Here is a 14973-nt window from a genome sequence, read left to right on the forward strand (position 1 = left end):
TGGACAGTGAGGACGCAAAGATCATCACCAAAGGCGCGGCAATCTCTTCCCTCGCTTCCCGTAAAACCTTGGGTATATCCCGTCTGGCCCTGGGGACTTATCTATCCTCATGTCTTTCAAAATTTCCAGCACATCCTCCTTCTTAACATCAACCTGTTCGAGCATATCAGCCTGTTTCACACTGTTCTCACAAATGACCAGGTCCCTCTCACTGGTGAATACTGAAGCAAAGTATTCATTAAGGACCTCCCCTACCTCCTCCGACTCCAGGCACAAGTTCCCTCCACTATCTCTGATCGACCCTACCCTCACTCTGGCCATCCTCTTGTTCCTCACATAAGTGTAGAACGCCTTGGGATTTTCCTTAATCCTACCCGCCAAGACTTTTTCATGTCCCCTTCTAGCTCTCCTAAGTCCATTCTTCAGTTCCTTCCTGGCTACCTTGTAACCCTCTAGAGCCCTGTCTGATCCTTGCTTCCTCAACCTTAAGTAAGCTTCCTTCTTACTCTTGACTAGCTGTTCCACATCTCTTGTCATCCAAGGTTCCTTCACCCTACCATCCCTTCCTTACCTCATCGGGACAAACCTATCCAGCAGTCGCAGCAAGTGCTCCCGAAACAACCTCCACATTTCTGTCGTGCATTTCCCTGAGAACATCTGTTCCCAATTTATGCTCCCCAGTTCCTGCATAATAGCATTGTAATTCCCCCTCCCCCAATTAAATATTTTCCCATCCCGTCTGCTCCTGTCCCTCTCCATGACTATAGTAAAGGTCAGAGAGTTGTGATCACTATCACCGAAATGCTGTCCCAACAAAAGATCTGCCACCTGGCCTGGTTCGTTGCCAAGCACCAAGTCCAACATAGCCTCCCCTCTAGTCGGCCTATCTACATATTGAGTCAGGAAACCTTCCTGGACACCTGACAAAATCTGCTCCATCCAAACTATTTGCACTGAGGAGGTTCCAATCAATATTAGGGCAGTTGAAGTCACCCATAACAACCCTGTTACTTCTGCACCTTTCCAAAATCTGCCTCCCAATCTGTTCCTCCGTGTCTCTGTTGCTATTCGGGGGTCTTTCGAAAACTCCCAATAAAGTGACTGCTCCTTTCCTGTTTCTGACTTCCACCCATAATGTCTCAGTAGACAAACCCTCTTCGACGACCTCCCTTTCTGCAGCTGTGATACTATCCCTGATTAGCAATGCCACTCCCCCACCTCTTTTACCTCCCTCCCTATTCCTTTTGAAACATCTAAACCCCGGAACATCCAACATCCATTCCTGCCCCTGTGATATCCAAGTCTCCGTAATGGCCACAACATCGTAGCTCCAAGTACTGATCCATGCTCTAAGTTCATCACCCTTATTCTTGACACTTCTTCGTTAAAATAGACACACTTCAACCCATCATAGTGGCTGCAACTTTGCCCTGTCAACTGTCTAACCTTCCTCACAGACTCTCTGCACTCTGTATCTGCCTGTTCAACAGCTACCCCATCCACTGATCCGTAGCTCCGGTTCCCATCCCCCTGCCAAACTAGTTTAAACCCTCCCGCAGAGCTCTAGCAAACCTCCCGCCCAGGATATTGGTGCTCCTCCAGTTCAGATGCAACCAGTCCTTCTTGTACAGGTCCCACCTTCCCCAGAAGGTATCCCAATGATCCACATAGCTGAAGCCCTCCCTCCTGCACCAGCTCTGTAGCCACGTGTTCAGCTGCATTTTTATTACAACTAAACTAAAAGAAATCCCCAAATAACTAAATAGCACTTTGTAAATAGCTGATACCCCAAATTACAATCAAAGGTATTTTCTTTACTTATTTAACATTTGAATATCTCACACCACACTGATACATTACACAGTCCTTTTTGATGACAAAACCCTTTGCGATTTAAAGTCCCAAATTCAGTTCAATGTGCTGCATCTTCCAGACCTTTCAAAAAATAAAATATTTTCCTTCGCCCACTTCTCCAAGCACATCTGACCTGGAGATCTGTGGATAATGCGATTTCCGGTGATCCTGTGGGCCCTTTACTCCTCCAGAAACTTTGACTCTCCAAAAAAAAAAAAAGAGTTCCAAGTTTCCACAGTCTCGCTCCGTCTCCCTCTCTGGATGCGATTAGTAGCAGAATCCAACCCCTGCAGTCAATTGTGAACTCGCTGGTGTGCCAGTTGGTTGTTTCACTGAGTGAATCCCTTCCCAGACACGGAGCAAGTGAACGGCCTCTCCCTAGTGTGAGCTCGCTGGTGTCTCAGTAGATCATTTCTACTTTTAAAGCTCTTGTCACAGTCAGAACATTTATAAGGTCTACCCACTGAGCCACAGCTGCTAACACTGAGTACAGATTGTTACGAGGATTTCCAATTTTTGATCAAACTTGAGAATCTATATTTTAAAACTGAAGAGGCTGAACTTTGTGTTTTTTTTTAAAATAAAAGGAAATGCTGAACTTCATGGTTGTTTTTAAAAGTTACCAAAAGATTTGTATTGAATGTAAACAAGTATAACTGTAAAGCGCCTGTTTGCAAAGAACCCAGCAGGGTTTGTGTTTTGACCTGAAGAGCTATTTGCTTATTGACAAACCAGGATTTAAGGTTGTCATAGGATTGGTTTCTGGGGGGGGAAAAAAAGCTGGTTTCATTTTGAACCGTTTAAAAAGCCAGTTGGTTTAGCTGAAACCAGGCAGTTGGAGTTTGCTTATTGACCTGCCAGCAGAATAGAAGATCCAGCCAGCCCATCTTTCTCTTGAAAGACAAATCCCGTGTCGAATCTGGTTCCTGTTGCCTTCTGTATTTGAAGAAATTCTTCATGTTTGCAGGAACCTTGCATCGAATGTGTGAGAATTGATGCCTTTGTTGCTGCACCTCTGATGTAAAATCTATGTAATGCTTTCTGTAGCTGCATCTCTTGAAAGCCTACACAGACTGATCTTCAACATCACCTGGAATGGACTGTTCTGGGAAGATTCCAGTGGCAGCCACCTATTCACCTTTGGGGCACCTCACCAAAACCAAGGACATCTTCTGTACCTGCTTTGCAGTACAAGTTTTTTTTTATTCCTTCTATTTCTTTGTAATAGCTGTAAGCAAACATTCATTTTTTTCCTGGTTAACTGCTTTTGTGTGCACGTGCGACGGCTAGGATAAAACAAAGGGCTTTAATATTTTAATTTGTGCATATGTTTACTTAATTATTGGTTAAGACTTGGTTTATAATAAATGGATAATTTTGTTGTTTATTAAAGAAACCTGGTTGGTGTGCTTCATTCTGAAGGAAAAATAGAGCATCTGATTGACGGTTTCGGTAAGTGGGAAAATTAAAATATTTGTTGTGACCTGTGGAGAAGTGGGACTGAATTAACAGTGCACTCCTCCTGCCTCGGTCATAACATCAAAAGAACTTCATTAGCTGTAAAACACCATGGGACACATCTTCCATTAACAAAGGAGAAAAGGCCCAAAAATGGAACAGTCAGTAACAGAACATCAGTCTCCTCTTAGAGAAATCAAGGACTCGAACACTGTGTTTGACACAAAGCTGATTTATTTAACATATATCCAGAATATTAAACTCCAACCCAGTTGCAGGGATTATCAAATGAAACAAATGACAACTGTCAGAATGAACATGGTTCAGTCCAGGATGTGATCAACAGCAGCAAATACAGCTGAATCCAACCCCTGCAGTCACTTGTGAACTCGCTGGTGTCTCAGCAGGTCGGATGACCGAGTGAATCCCTTCCCACACACGGAGCAGGTGAACGGCCTCTCCCCAGTGTGAACTCGCTGGTGTGTCAGCAGGTCGGATGACCGAGTGAATCCCTTCCCACACACGGAGCAGGTGAACAGCCTCTCCCCAGTGTGAACTCGCTGGTGTGTCAGCAGGACGTTTCTGCTTTTAAAGCTCTTCTCGCAGTCAGAACATTTAAAAGGTCTTTTATCAGAGTGAACTAGTCTGTGTCTCAGGAGATGGGATAATCGAGTGAATCCCTTCCCACACTCTGAGCAGGTGAACGGCCTCTCCCCAGTGTGAACTCGCTGGTGTTCCATCAGGTTGGATGACCGAGTGAATCCCTTCCCACACACAGAGCAGGTGAACGGCCTCTCCCCAGTGTGAATGCGTTGGTGTATCAGCAGGGCATCTTTGCTTTTAAAGCTCTTCTCACATTCAGAACATACAAAACATCTCTCGGAGTGAACAAGTTTGTGTGCCAGGAGGTGGGATGACTGTGTGAATCTCTTCCCACACTCTGAGCAGGTGAACGGCCTCTCCCCAGTGTGAATTCGCTGGTGTTTCAGCAGGTAGAATGACAGAGTGAATCCCTTCCCACACTCGGAGCAGGTGAACGACTTCTCCCCAGTGTGAGTGTGCTGGTGTGTCAGCAGATCATTTTTGCTTTTAAAGCTCTTCTCACATTCAGAACATAGAAAACGTCTCTCCTCACAGTGAACTAGTCTGTGTCTCAGAAGATGGGATAATCGGGTGAATCCCTTCCCACACTCGGAGCAGGTGAACGGCCTCTCCCCAGTGTGAACTTGCTGGTGTGCCGTCAGGTTGGATGACCGAGTGAATCCCTTCCCACAATCAGAGCAGGTGAACGGCCTCTCCCCAGTGTGAATGCGTTGGTGTGTCAGCAGGGCATCTTTGCTTTTAAAGCTCTTCTCACATTCAGAACATACAAAACATCTCTGAGAGTGAACAAGTTGGTGTGCCAGGAGGTGGGATGACTGTGTGAATCCCTTCCCACACTCTGAGCAGGTGAACGGCCTCTCCCTTGTGGGAGAGTGTCGATGAGTTTGCAGTTCTGATGGATAATTGAATCCCTTACCACAGTCCCCACGTTTCCATAGTTTCTCCATGATGAGGGCGTCCTTGTGTCTCTCCAGGTTGGACGATGAATCGAAACCTCGTCCTCACACAGAACACGTGTACAGTTTCTCCCCGCTGTGAATGGTGCGATGTTTTTTGCAGGCTGAGTAACTGGTTAAAGCTCTTAAAGTCAGTTACTGGAACACTCTCACTCAGGGGTGTAGGGGGGTGTGTGTGTGTATGTGTGTCTCTGTCTGTCTCTCAGTGATTTTCCAGTCACACTGATGTTTTCCCACAGACAGAACTGACAAACATTTCTCCTTCCACATTAAAAAGCCGATGATATTCAGGTCCTGATGAATCGAGTGAGTCGGTCAGATCCTGATGTGATGTTTAGTTGGAGTTTTCCGTCAGCCAAACCCTCCCCTTCTAATACCCTGTAAAGGAGGTTACAAAAATCATCGTGATCAGTTCAGGATAGAAATTCAGAACAGACAATTCTAGTTTCTATGGAACATTCTTTCCTCACTCATTCCCCCAAATATGTGGTCCATTCAAACTAAAAGAAGCAAAAATAAGCAACGAAGTACAAACAGAAGCAGTGAAAACCTCCCCACCTAAATCAGAATGTTGTTACCAGTGTCCACGAGACACTCTGTACCCGGAGGTGCCCACTGGGTGTGGAAGGTATTAAGCGGGCTCCCTCTCCAGTACCACCGAGGCATGGACAAGACCAGAGAGGAGAGACCAGCAGCCAGAGTGACACACCGCACCCTGCCATCCCCAACATGGTCCCCGCACATCCTGGACCTGCACATTGCTGTAATAACCAGGCCCAAGAGCAGGTCCAGAAGATCCTCTGACTTACCCACTACCCTCCACACTGAGCGACCAAAGATTAGGAGAGTGGGGTTAAAGTGTAACCAAGGCTTTTTGATGAGGTTCCACACGGCACATTGATCACAAAAGTCAAAGCCCATGGGATCCAATGCAAAGTGGCAAGTTGGAGCCAAAATTGGCTCAGAGGCAGGAAGCAAAGGGTAATGGGTGTTTTTGTGACTGGAAATGTGTTTTCAGTGAGGTTCTGCAGGGCTCAGTATGAGATCCCTTGCTTTTTATGGTATTTATCAATGATTTGGAATTGAACGTAGGGGGCTTGATTGACAAGTTTGCAGATGATACAAACATTGACCATGTGGTTGATAAAGAAGAAGAAAGCTGTAGACTGCAGGAAGATATCAATGGACTGGTCAGATCGGCAGAACAGTGGCAAATGGAATTCAATCCGGAGAAGTGTGAGGTAATATATTTGGGAACAGCTATCAAGGAAAGGGAATATACAATAAATGGTAGGTCTCTGGCCTACCCCAGATGTTTATGACGCTTTCCAGCCCACCCATGGCTCCAGTTCCTCCCCTGTGCCCACAATCTCCTCCCGAGCCTCCTGTTCCATCTCCATCACCCGCATTGCACATGCTCAAAGCACAGACCGATCCCATGCTAACGCATTGGGCAACTGCAGTTTTTGATAGGGGATTTTCTGACCCGTGTGGAATCCCGGGTAATTAATCTGTCAAATGTGTGGTAAAACTAAAAATGTGGAGGAGTGCACTGAAATCCAGGAAGACATAAAACAGGCTGGCAGACTGGACAGATAAATGGGAAATGAAATTCAACATAGTGAAATGTGAACTGGTTAATTTTGGGAGGAGGAATAAGGAGGCCAGTTATTGGTTAGAATATAAGAAATTAAATGGAGCAGAGGCGCAAAGAGATCTGGGAACAGAGTCACATAAATCACTAAAAGGAGCAACACAAGTCGATAAGAGAGCAAAGAAAGAGCTGATGTTCTTTTCTAGAGGAATACAATGTAACAGCAGGGAGGGAATGTTAAATTTATAGAGGACCTCACTTAGAAGGACTGTGAGCAGTTCTGGTCTCCAGATTAAAAAAGGATATTGAAGACTGAAGAAAGTGCAGAATAGATTTACAAAGATGTCACCAGAGAGGATGTTACTATCCAGCAAGATTGAGCAGGCTGGGGCTCCTTTCTCTGGAAAAGAGAAGACTAGGAGGAGATCTGATCGAGGTCTTTAAAATTATCAGTCAGTCAGAACAAGGGGGCAGCAATATAATACAGACATTAACAGGTCAAATAGAGAACTTAGGAGGAATTTCTCTACTCAGAGTGGTGAGAATGTGGAACTCACTGCCACGTGGAGTGGATAAAGCAGATAACAATGATGTGTTTAAGGGGAGGCTCAATATATTTATGAGGGAGAAGGGAATACAGGGATATGGGGGCAGAGTGAGGACGAGGCAATTCGATTGGGAGCAGGATCACGTGGATTATAAACAGCAGCACAGACTAATGGAACTAAATGGACTGTTTCTGGGTTGTAATTCTGTGTATGTAGAGCAGGGGTGGATTAATGCTCAGGTTTACAGGGTCCATGGGTGGATTAATGCTCGAATATAAAGGGCCCAGGGGTGGATTAATGCTGGGGTTTCCAGGGCCCAGGGGTGGATTAATGCTCAGGTTTACAGGACCCGGGGTTGAATAAATGCTCGGGCTTACAGGGCCCAGGGGTGGATTAATGCTCGGGTTTACAGCACCCAGGGAGGGTTAATGCTCGGGTTTACAGGACCCAGGGGTGAATTAATGCTCGGGTTTACAGGACCCAGGGGTGGATAAATGCTCGGGTTTACAGGGCCCAGGGGTGGATAAATGCTCGGGCTTACAGGGCCCAGGGGTGGATAAATGCTCGGGCTTACAGGGCCCAGGGGTGGATTAATGCTGGGGTTTACAGGGCCCAGGTTTGGATTAATGCTCGGGTTTACAGGACCCAGGGGTGGATAAATGCTCGGGCTTACAGGGCCCAGGGGTGGATAAATGCTCGGGCTTACAGGGCCCAGGGGTGGATAAATGCTCGGGCTTACAGGGCCCAGGGGTGGATAAATGCTCGGGCTTACAGGGCCCAGGGGTGGATAAATGCTCGGGCTTACAGGGCCCAGGGGTGGATAAATGCTGGGGTTTACAGGGCCCAGGGGTGGATTAATACTCGGGTTTACAGGGCCCAGGGGTGCATTAATGCTTGGGTTTACAGGGCCCAGGGTGCATTAATGCTTGGGTTTACAGGGCCCAGGGTGCATTAATGCTTGGGTTCACAGGGCCCAGGGTGCATTAATGCTCGGGTTTACAGAGCCCTGGGGTGAATTAATGCTTGGGTTTACAGGACCCAGGGGTGCATTAATGCTTGGGTTTACAGGGCCCAGGGTGCATTAATACTCATGTTTACAGGACCCAGGGGTGGATTAATGCTCGGGTTTACAGGGCCCAGGGGTGGATTAATGTTCGGGTTTACAGGGTGCAGGGGTGGATTAATGCTCGGGTTTACAGGACCCAGGGGTGGATTAATGTTCGGGTTTACAGGGTGCAGGGGTGGATTAATGCTCGGGTTTACAGGACCCAGGGGTGGATTAATGCTCGGGTTTACAGGACCCCTGGGTGGATTAATGCTCGGGTTTACAGGGCCCAGGGGTGGATTAATGCTCGGGTTTACAGGGCCCAGGGGTGGATTAATGCTCGGGTTTACAGGGCCCATGGGTGGATAAATTTTAGTTTAGTTTAGAGATACAGCACTGAAACAGGCCCTTCGGCCCACCGAGTCTGTGCCGACCATCAACCACCCATTTATACTAATCCTACACTAATCCCATATTCCTATCACATCCCCACCTGTCCCTATATATTTCCCTACCACCTACCTAGACTAGGGGCAATTTATAATGCCCAATTAACCTATCAACCTGCAAGACTTTGGCATGTGGGAGGAAACCGACGCAGACACAGGGAGAACTTGCAAACTCCGCACAGGCAGTACCCAGAATGGAACCCGGGTCCCTGGAGCTGTGAGGCTGCGTTGCTAACCACTGTGCCAGGGTTTACGGGGCCCAGGGGTGGATTAATGCTGGGGTTCACAGGACCCAGGGGTGAATTCATGCTGGGGTTTACAGGGCCCAGGGGTGAATTAATGCTGGGGTTTACAGGACCCAGGGTGGATTAATGCTGAGGTTTACAGGGCCCAGGGGTGGATTAATGCTGGGGTTTACAGGACCCAGGGTGGATTAATGCTGAGGTTTACAGGGCCCAGGGGTGGATTAATGCTCGGTTTACAGGGCCCTGGGGTGGATTAATGCTCGGTTTACAGGGCCCTGGGGTGGATTAATGCTCGGGTTTACAGTGCCCAGGGGTGGATTAATGCTCGGGTTTACAGGGCCCAGGGGTGGATTAATGCTCGGGTTTACAGGGCCCAGGGGTGGATTAATGCTCGGGTTTACAGGGCCCAGGGGTGGATTAATGCTCGGGTTTACAGGACCCAGGGTGGATTAATGCTGAGGTTTACAGGGCCCAGGGGTGGATTAATGCTCGGTTTACAGGGCCCTGGGGTGGATTAATGCTCGGGTTTACAGTGCCCAGGGGTGGATTAATGCTCGGGTTTACAGGGCCCAGGGGTGGATTAATGCTCGGGTTTACAGGGCCCAGGGGTGGATTAATGCTCGGGTTTACAGGACCCAGGGTGGATTAATGCTGAGGTTTACAGGGCCCAGGGGTGGATTAATGCTCGGTTTACAGGGCCCTGGGGTGGATTAATGCTCGGGTTTACAGGGCCCAGGGGTGGATTAATGCTCGGTTTACAGGGCCCTGGGGTGGATTAATGCTCGGGTTTACAGGGCCCAGGGGTGGATTAATGCTGAGGTTTACAGGGCCCAGGGGTGGATTAATGCTCGGGTTTACAGGGCCCAGGGGTGGATTAATGCTGAGGTTTACAGGGCCCAGGGGTGGATTAATGCTGAGGTTTACAGGGCCCAGGGGTGGATTAATGCTGGGGTTTACAGGGCCCAGGTGTGGATTAATACTCGGGTTTACAGAGCCCAGGGGTGGATTAATGCTGAGGTTTACAGGGCCCAGGGGTGAATTAATGCTGGGGTTTACAGGACCCGGGGGTGGATTAATGCTGGGGTTTACAGGACCCGGGGGTGGATTAATGATCGGGTTTCGAGGACCCAGGGGTGGATTAATGATCGGGTTTCGAGGACCCAGGGGTGGATTAATGCTCGGGTTTACAGGGCCCAGCGGTGGATTAATGCTCAGGTTTAACGGAACCCAGGGTGGATTAATACTCGGGTTTACTGGACCCAGCGGTGGATTCATGCTCGGGTTTACAGGGCCCAGGGGTGGATTAATGCTCGGGTTTACGGGGCCCAGGGGTGGATTAATGCTCGGGTTTACGGGGCCCAGGGGTGGATTAATACACGGGTTTACAGAGCCCAGGGGTGGATTAATGCTTGGGTTTACAGGACCCAGGGTGGATTAATACTCGGGTTTACAGAACCCAGGGGTGAATTTATGCTGGGGATTGCAGGGCCCAGGGGTGGATTAATGCTCGGGTTTACAGGGCCCAGGGGTGGATTAATGCTGGGGATTGCAGGGCCCAGGGGTGGATTAATGCTGGGGATTGCAGGGCCCAGGGGTGGATTAATGCTGGGGATTGCAGGGCCCAGGGGTGGATTAATGCTGGGGATTGCAGGGCCCAGGGGTGGATTAATGCTGGGGATTGCAGGGCCCAGGGGTGGATTAATGCTGGGGATTGCAGGACCCAGGGGTTCATTAATGCTCGGGTTTACAGGGCCCAGGGGTGGATTAATGCTCGGGTTTACAGGACCCAGGGTGGATTAATGCTCGGGTTTACAGGACCCAGGGGTGGATTAATGCTGGGGTTTACAGGGCCCAGGGGTGGATTAATGCTTGGGTTTACAGGGCCGAGGGGTGGATTAATGCTCGGGTTCACAGGGCCCAGGGGTGGATTAATGTTCGGGTTTACAGGGCTCAGGAGTGGATTAATGCTCGGGTTTACTAGGTCCAGGGGTGGATTAATGCTGGGGTTTACAGGACCCAGGGGTGGATTAATGCTGGGGTTTACAGGGCCCAGGGGTGGATTAATGCTGGGGTTTACAGGGCCCAGGGGTGGATTAATGGTGGGGTTTACAGGGCCCAGGGTGGATTAATACTCGGGTTTACAGGACCCAGCGGTGGATTCATGCTCGGGTTTACAGGGCCCAGCGGTGGATTAATGCTCAGGTTTAACGGAACCCAGGGTGGATTAATACTCGGGTTTACTGGACCCAGCGGTGGATTCATGCTCGGGTTTACAGGGCCCAGGGGTGGATTAATGCTCGGGTTTACGGGGCCCAGGGGTGGATTAATGCTCGGGTTTACGGGGCCCAGGGGTGGATTAATACACGGGTTTACAGGGCCCAGGGGTGGATTAATGCTTGGGTTTACAGGACCCAGGGTGGATTAATACTCGGGTTTACAGAACCCAGGGGTGAATTTATGCTGGGGATTGCAGGGCCCAGGGGTGGATTAATGCTGGGGTTTACAGGGCCCAGGGGTGGATTAATGCTGGGGATTGCAGGGCCCAGGGGTGGATTAATGCTGGGGATTGCAGGGCCCAGGGGTGGATTAATGCTCGGGTTTACAGGGCCCAGGGGTGGATTAATGCTGGGGATTGCAGGGCCCAGGGGTGGATTAATGCTGGGGATTGCAGGGCCCAGGGGTGGATTAATGCTGGGGATTGCAGGGCCCAGGGGTGGATTAATGCTGGGGATTGCAGGGCCCAGGGATGGATTAATGCTCGGGTTTACGGGGCCCAGGGGTGGATTAATGATCAGGTTTGCAGGACCCAGCAGTGGATTAATGCTGGGGTTTACAGGGCCCAGGTGTGGATTAATACACGGGTTTACAGAGCCCAGGGGTGGATTAATGCTTGGGTTTACAGGACCCAGGGTGGATTAATACTCGGGTTTACAGAACCCAGGGGTGAATTTATGCTGGGGATTGCAGGGCCCAGGGGTGGATTAATGCTCGGGTTTACAGGGCCCAGGGGTGGATTAATGCTGGGGATTGCAGGGCCCAGGGGTGGATTAATGCTGGGGATTGCAGGGCCCAGGGGTGGATTAATGCTGGGGATTGCAGGGCCCAGGGGTGGATTAATGCTGGGGATTGCAGGACCCAGGGGTTCATTAATGCTCGGGTTTACAGGGCCCAGGGGTGGATTAATGCTGGGGATTGCAGGGCCCAGGGTGGATTAATGCTCGGGTTTACAGGACCCAGGGTGGATTAATGCTCGGGTTTACAGGACCCAGGGGTGGATTAATGCTGGGGTTTACAGGGCCCAGGGGTGGATTAATGCTTGGGTTTACAGGGCCCAGGAGTGGATTAATGCTCGGGTTCACAGGGCCCAGGGGTGGATTAATGTTCGGGTTTACAGGGCTCAGGAGTGGATTAATGCTCGGGTTTACTAGGTCCAGGGGTGGATTAATGCTGGGGTTTACAGGACCCAGGGGTGGATTAATGCTGGGGTTTACAGGGCCCAGGGGTGGATTAATGCTGGGGTTTACAGGGCCCAGGGGTGGATTAATGCTGGGGTTCACAGGACCCAGGGGTGGATTAATGCTGGGGTTCACAGGGCCCAGGGGTGGATTAATGCTGGGGTTTACAGGGCCCAGGGGTGGATTAATGCTGGGGTTCACAGGGCCCAGGGGTGGATTAATGCTGGGGTTCACAGGGCCCAGGGGTGGATTAATGCTCGGGTTTACAGGGCCCAGGGGTGGATTAATGCTGGCGTTTTGTTGGAGAAATTTTTCTGAGCTTTGCTAATTATTACTTAACTTTGTAGAAGCAGAAAAACAGGACACAGCTTGTAGCTCATCTAACCACAACCAACGGTCATAAATTGTAGACAGAGCAGCTAACCACAATCAGACACTATGCCCAGATATGGTGTCTGGAGTGGGCATTGAATTAAGGAACTAGCTTGTTATTGTTGAAACTGATGTTTCGCTGACCTCAGACCCTGCATGGTGCACCGTTACGTAGGCAGTCTTGTGGGTGTTTTTCTAATTGTGAAACTGTTAGCTCTGCCTCTTTTATACTATATAAGTCCACGGCGATCTGTCGCTCTTTGGGAGTAGCACTGAACCGCATTTAGGTAAGGTGTTATCCCCCATGATATCATGCAATAAAGTGTTTGTTCTCAACGTCTGAGTCCGGAGAATTTGGGCACAATCTGGATTTTCTCCAACAGTTTGGCGTAGTCGGCAGGATCCCCGAGTTCACGGGATCCAAAAGAACCTAGTGAAAAAAAACTAATCGACAGGATCAGGGGTAAGTCAACTTTTCTGCGACCCTAGTGTCTCGATCACCCAGCCTGAGCCGGAATTAAGAGGGCGACTGGGCCCCACGTGAAGGCCAGATAACTGGGAGAGGGGGACTAGAGGGGTCAAGGAAGAATTGGCTGAAACCTGATCAGAAAAGATCTAAAATTCCGCGAAGGGAAGTTGAAAAGGAGATAAGTAGAAAATCCAGTAAAATGTGGCGAATTCGGTGTAGTAGTAGTACCAAATTCCGGGAATGTGGTGATCCTAATTTGAGTTTGCACGAGCTGTTCCTCCACTGGGTGGAGTAAAGAGGCTGTGGGACAAAAGGAGTTAGGACAACCGTCTGGGACGGTGAACGACTGGGGCTGTAACTAAACTACCAAATTGACCCGACAGGCACGTGATCGTTGCTCCTGAGTACACGAGCCGGAATCTGGCCCTAGAGAGAGAGGCTGTGGGACGGAGGGAGAACGAAAGAGTGTTGGCCTGAGAGACAGGGGTGTGCCGGTTAGCTGACCTTGAGAATTTAACATTAACTGCGCCTGTTCGTATCCTTGTGTCTATTCGTTTCGTTGTGTCTTGTTTGTTTTCCTTTGTTTTAATGCTACTTGATTCATAGAAAAGAACTCGTAAATTTAGAAGGTTTTGAGAAAGTAGAAGTAAGAGTGGACTCAACGGCTTCCAAAAGGGAAGGGTCGCCCCCGGGGACAAGTAAACCATGTCCTCTGGAGAAAGGCGACCCGCGTCCGTTTGCCCCCTCGAAGGAGATGCAGAAGCGCCACGGTAAATATGTGTTTTAAAGATAGGAATGTTTTAGAGTAAAAACAAGTAACTGTGTCTTTGATTCGACTGTGAGAATGTCGGAAGCTTCCGCGAATGAATTAAATATCTGGGAAGAACAGCTTGTATTCTGTAGAACTGACTGTCGTTAACTCTTTGTTGTCTGGCTTTAATGTTAAAAGCATGAGTCTATTAAGTTGTTTGGAATTGAATGAGTGTGTAAAGTGATTGTTGAGTGTGTTCATTTCTATTTAGTGTTGTGCACCCAGGAATGGGATATAAAATTGAATTATATTTTAAGTTAAAGTTTTATTTTTAGTTGTTTTTGCAACTGTGAAAAGGCAATGAACAATTTTCTGAGGGATAAGCTTCAGCCTTGAAGGTCTGAAGATGTCTGGCAGAAATCTAATTTGGGGTTTGGAACATTGTTTTAATTGGAAACTCTGCTATTGTTTTATTTTACAGTCTAAATTTGAAGACATGTTTTACTGACTGTTATATTGTTTTAAGGGAGAGAAAGGATAGAAAAGGAGGTATAGGAAAGATTCTGTCTGTTTAAAAAGATTAAAGTTTGTGTAAGGACCTAGTGTTAAGTCTTTTGTTGTAAGAATGTTAAATAACTTTTTCTTTAGTTTTTGGTTTTATTACAGTCATTTGAAAAGGCGCCTGAAGAAAGAGCAAGAAAATGATGTCATTTACCTATCTTTTAAAATAAGCACGTGCTATTCTGTTCTGTGTGTTGTTAATAAGTATTATAAGTTAATAAGTCTGAATTGAATTAATACTGTTAAGGTTAATTGACCTGTTTAAGTTGAAGAACTGGAAATGTCATTTGCAACCACAATGTCGAGTTTTGGAGGAGTCTTAAGTTCCGGACACAAGACTCGTTCATATAACATCGGCAGTTTTGATTTTTAAATATTATTGCAGTGAATTGGAATTGGAATCATCTTTGTTATAAAAATCCTTGGATTAGGAACCTCTTACAAGAGATACAAAAAGTTTGGAAACAATTGGAGTTTAATCTAAAATGCTGTCTTTCCTGATGGAGATGCTTTCCTTTGAAGTTGAAAATGTTACACATAATTTTGTTGTTTTTAAACCCTAAGGATACCAAAAGGATTGAAAAGGTTTAAAATAGATAGTTCTTTTCGATCA

The 14973-nt window shown here is 48.0% G+C and overlaps 1 protein-coding gene across 1 annotated transcript in view; it reads right to left on the reverse strand.

Moving 5' to 3' along the window:
• LOC137349302 (zinc finger protein 585B-like) overlaps positions 1 to 14973 on the reverse strand; it is a 77768-nt gene that overhangs the window by 44262 nt on the left and 18533 nt on the right. Inside the window, exon 2 of the mRNA XM_068014844.1 lies at positions 3694 to 5249. Coding sequence (XP_067870945.1) covers positions 3694 to 4862 — 1169 coding nt within the window. The 5' untranslated portion in view covers positions 4863 to 5249. The remainder of the gene's footprint in view (positions 1 to 3693; positions 5250 to 14973) is intronic.

Source organism: Heterodontus francisci, chromosome 34 (assembly GCF_036365525.1).
Source record: "Heterodontus francisci isolate sHetFra1 chromosome 34, sHetFra1.hap1, whole genome shotgun sequence".
Lineage (NCBI taxonomy): Eukaryota > Metazoa > Chordata > Chondrichthyes > Heterodontiformes > Heterodontidae > Heterodontus > Heterodontus francisci.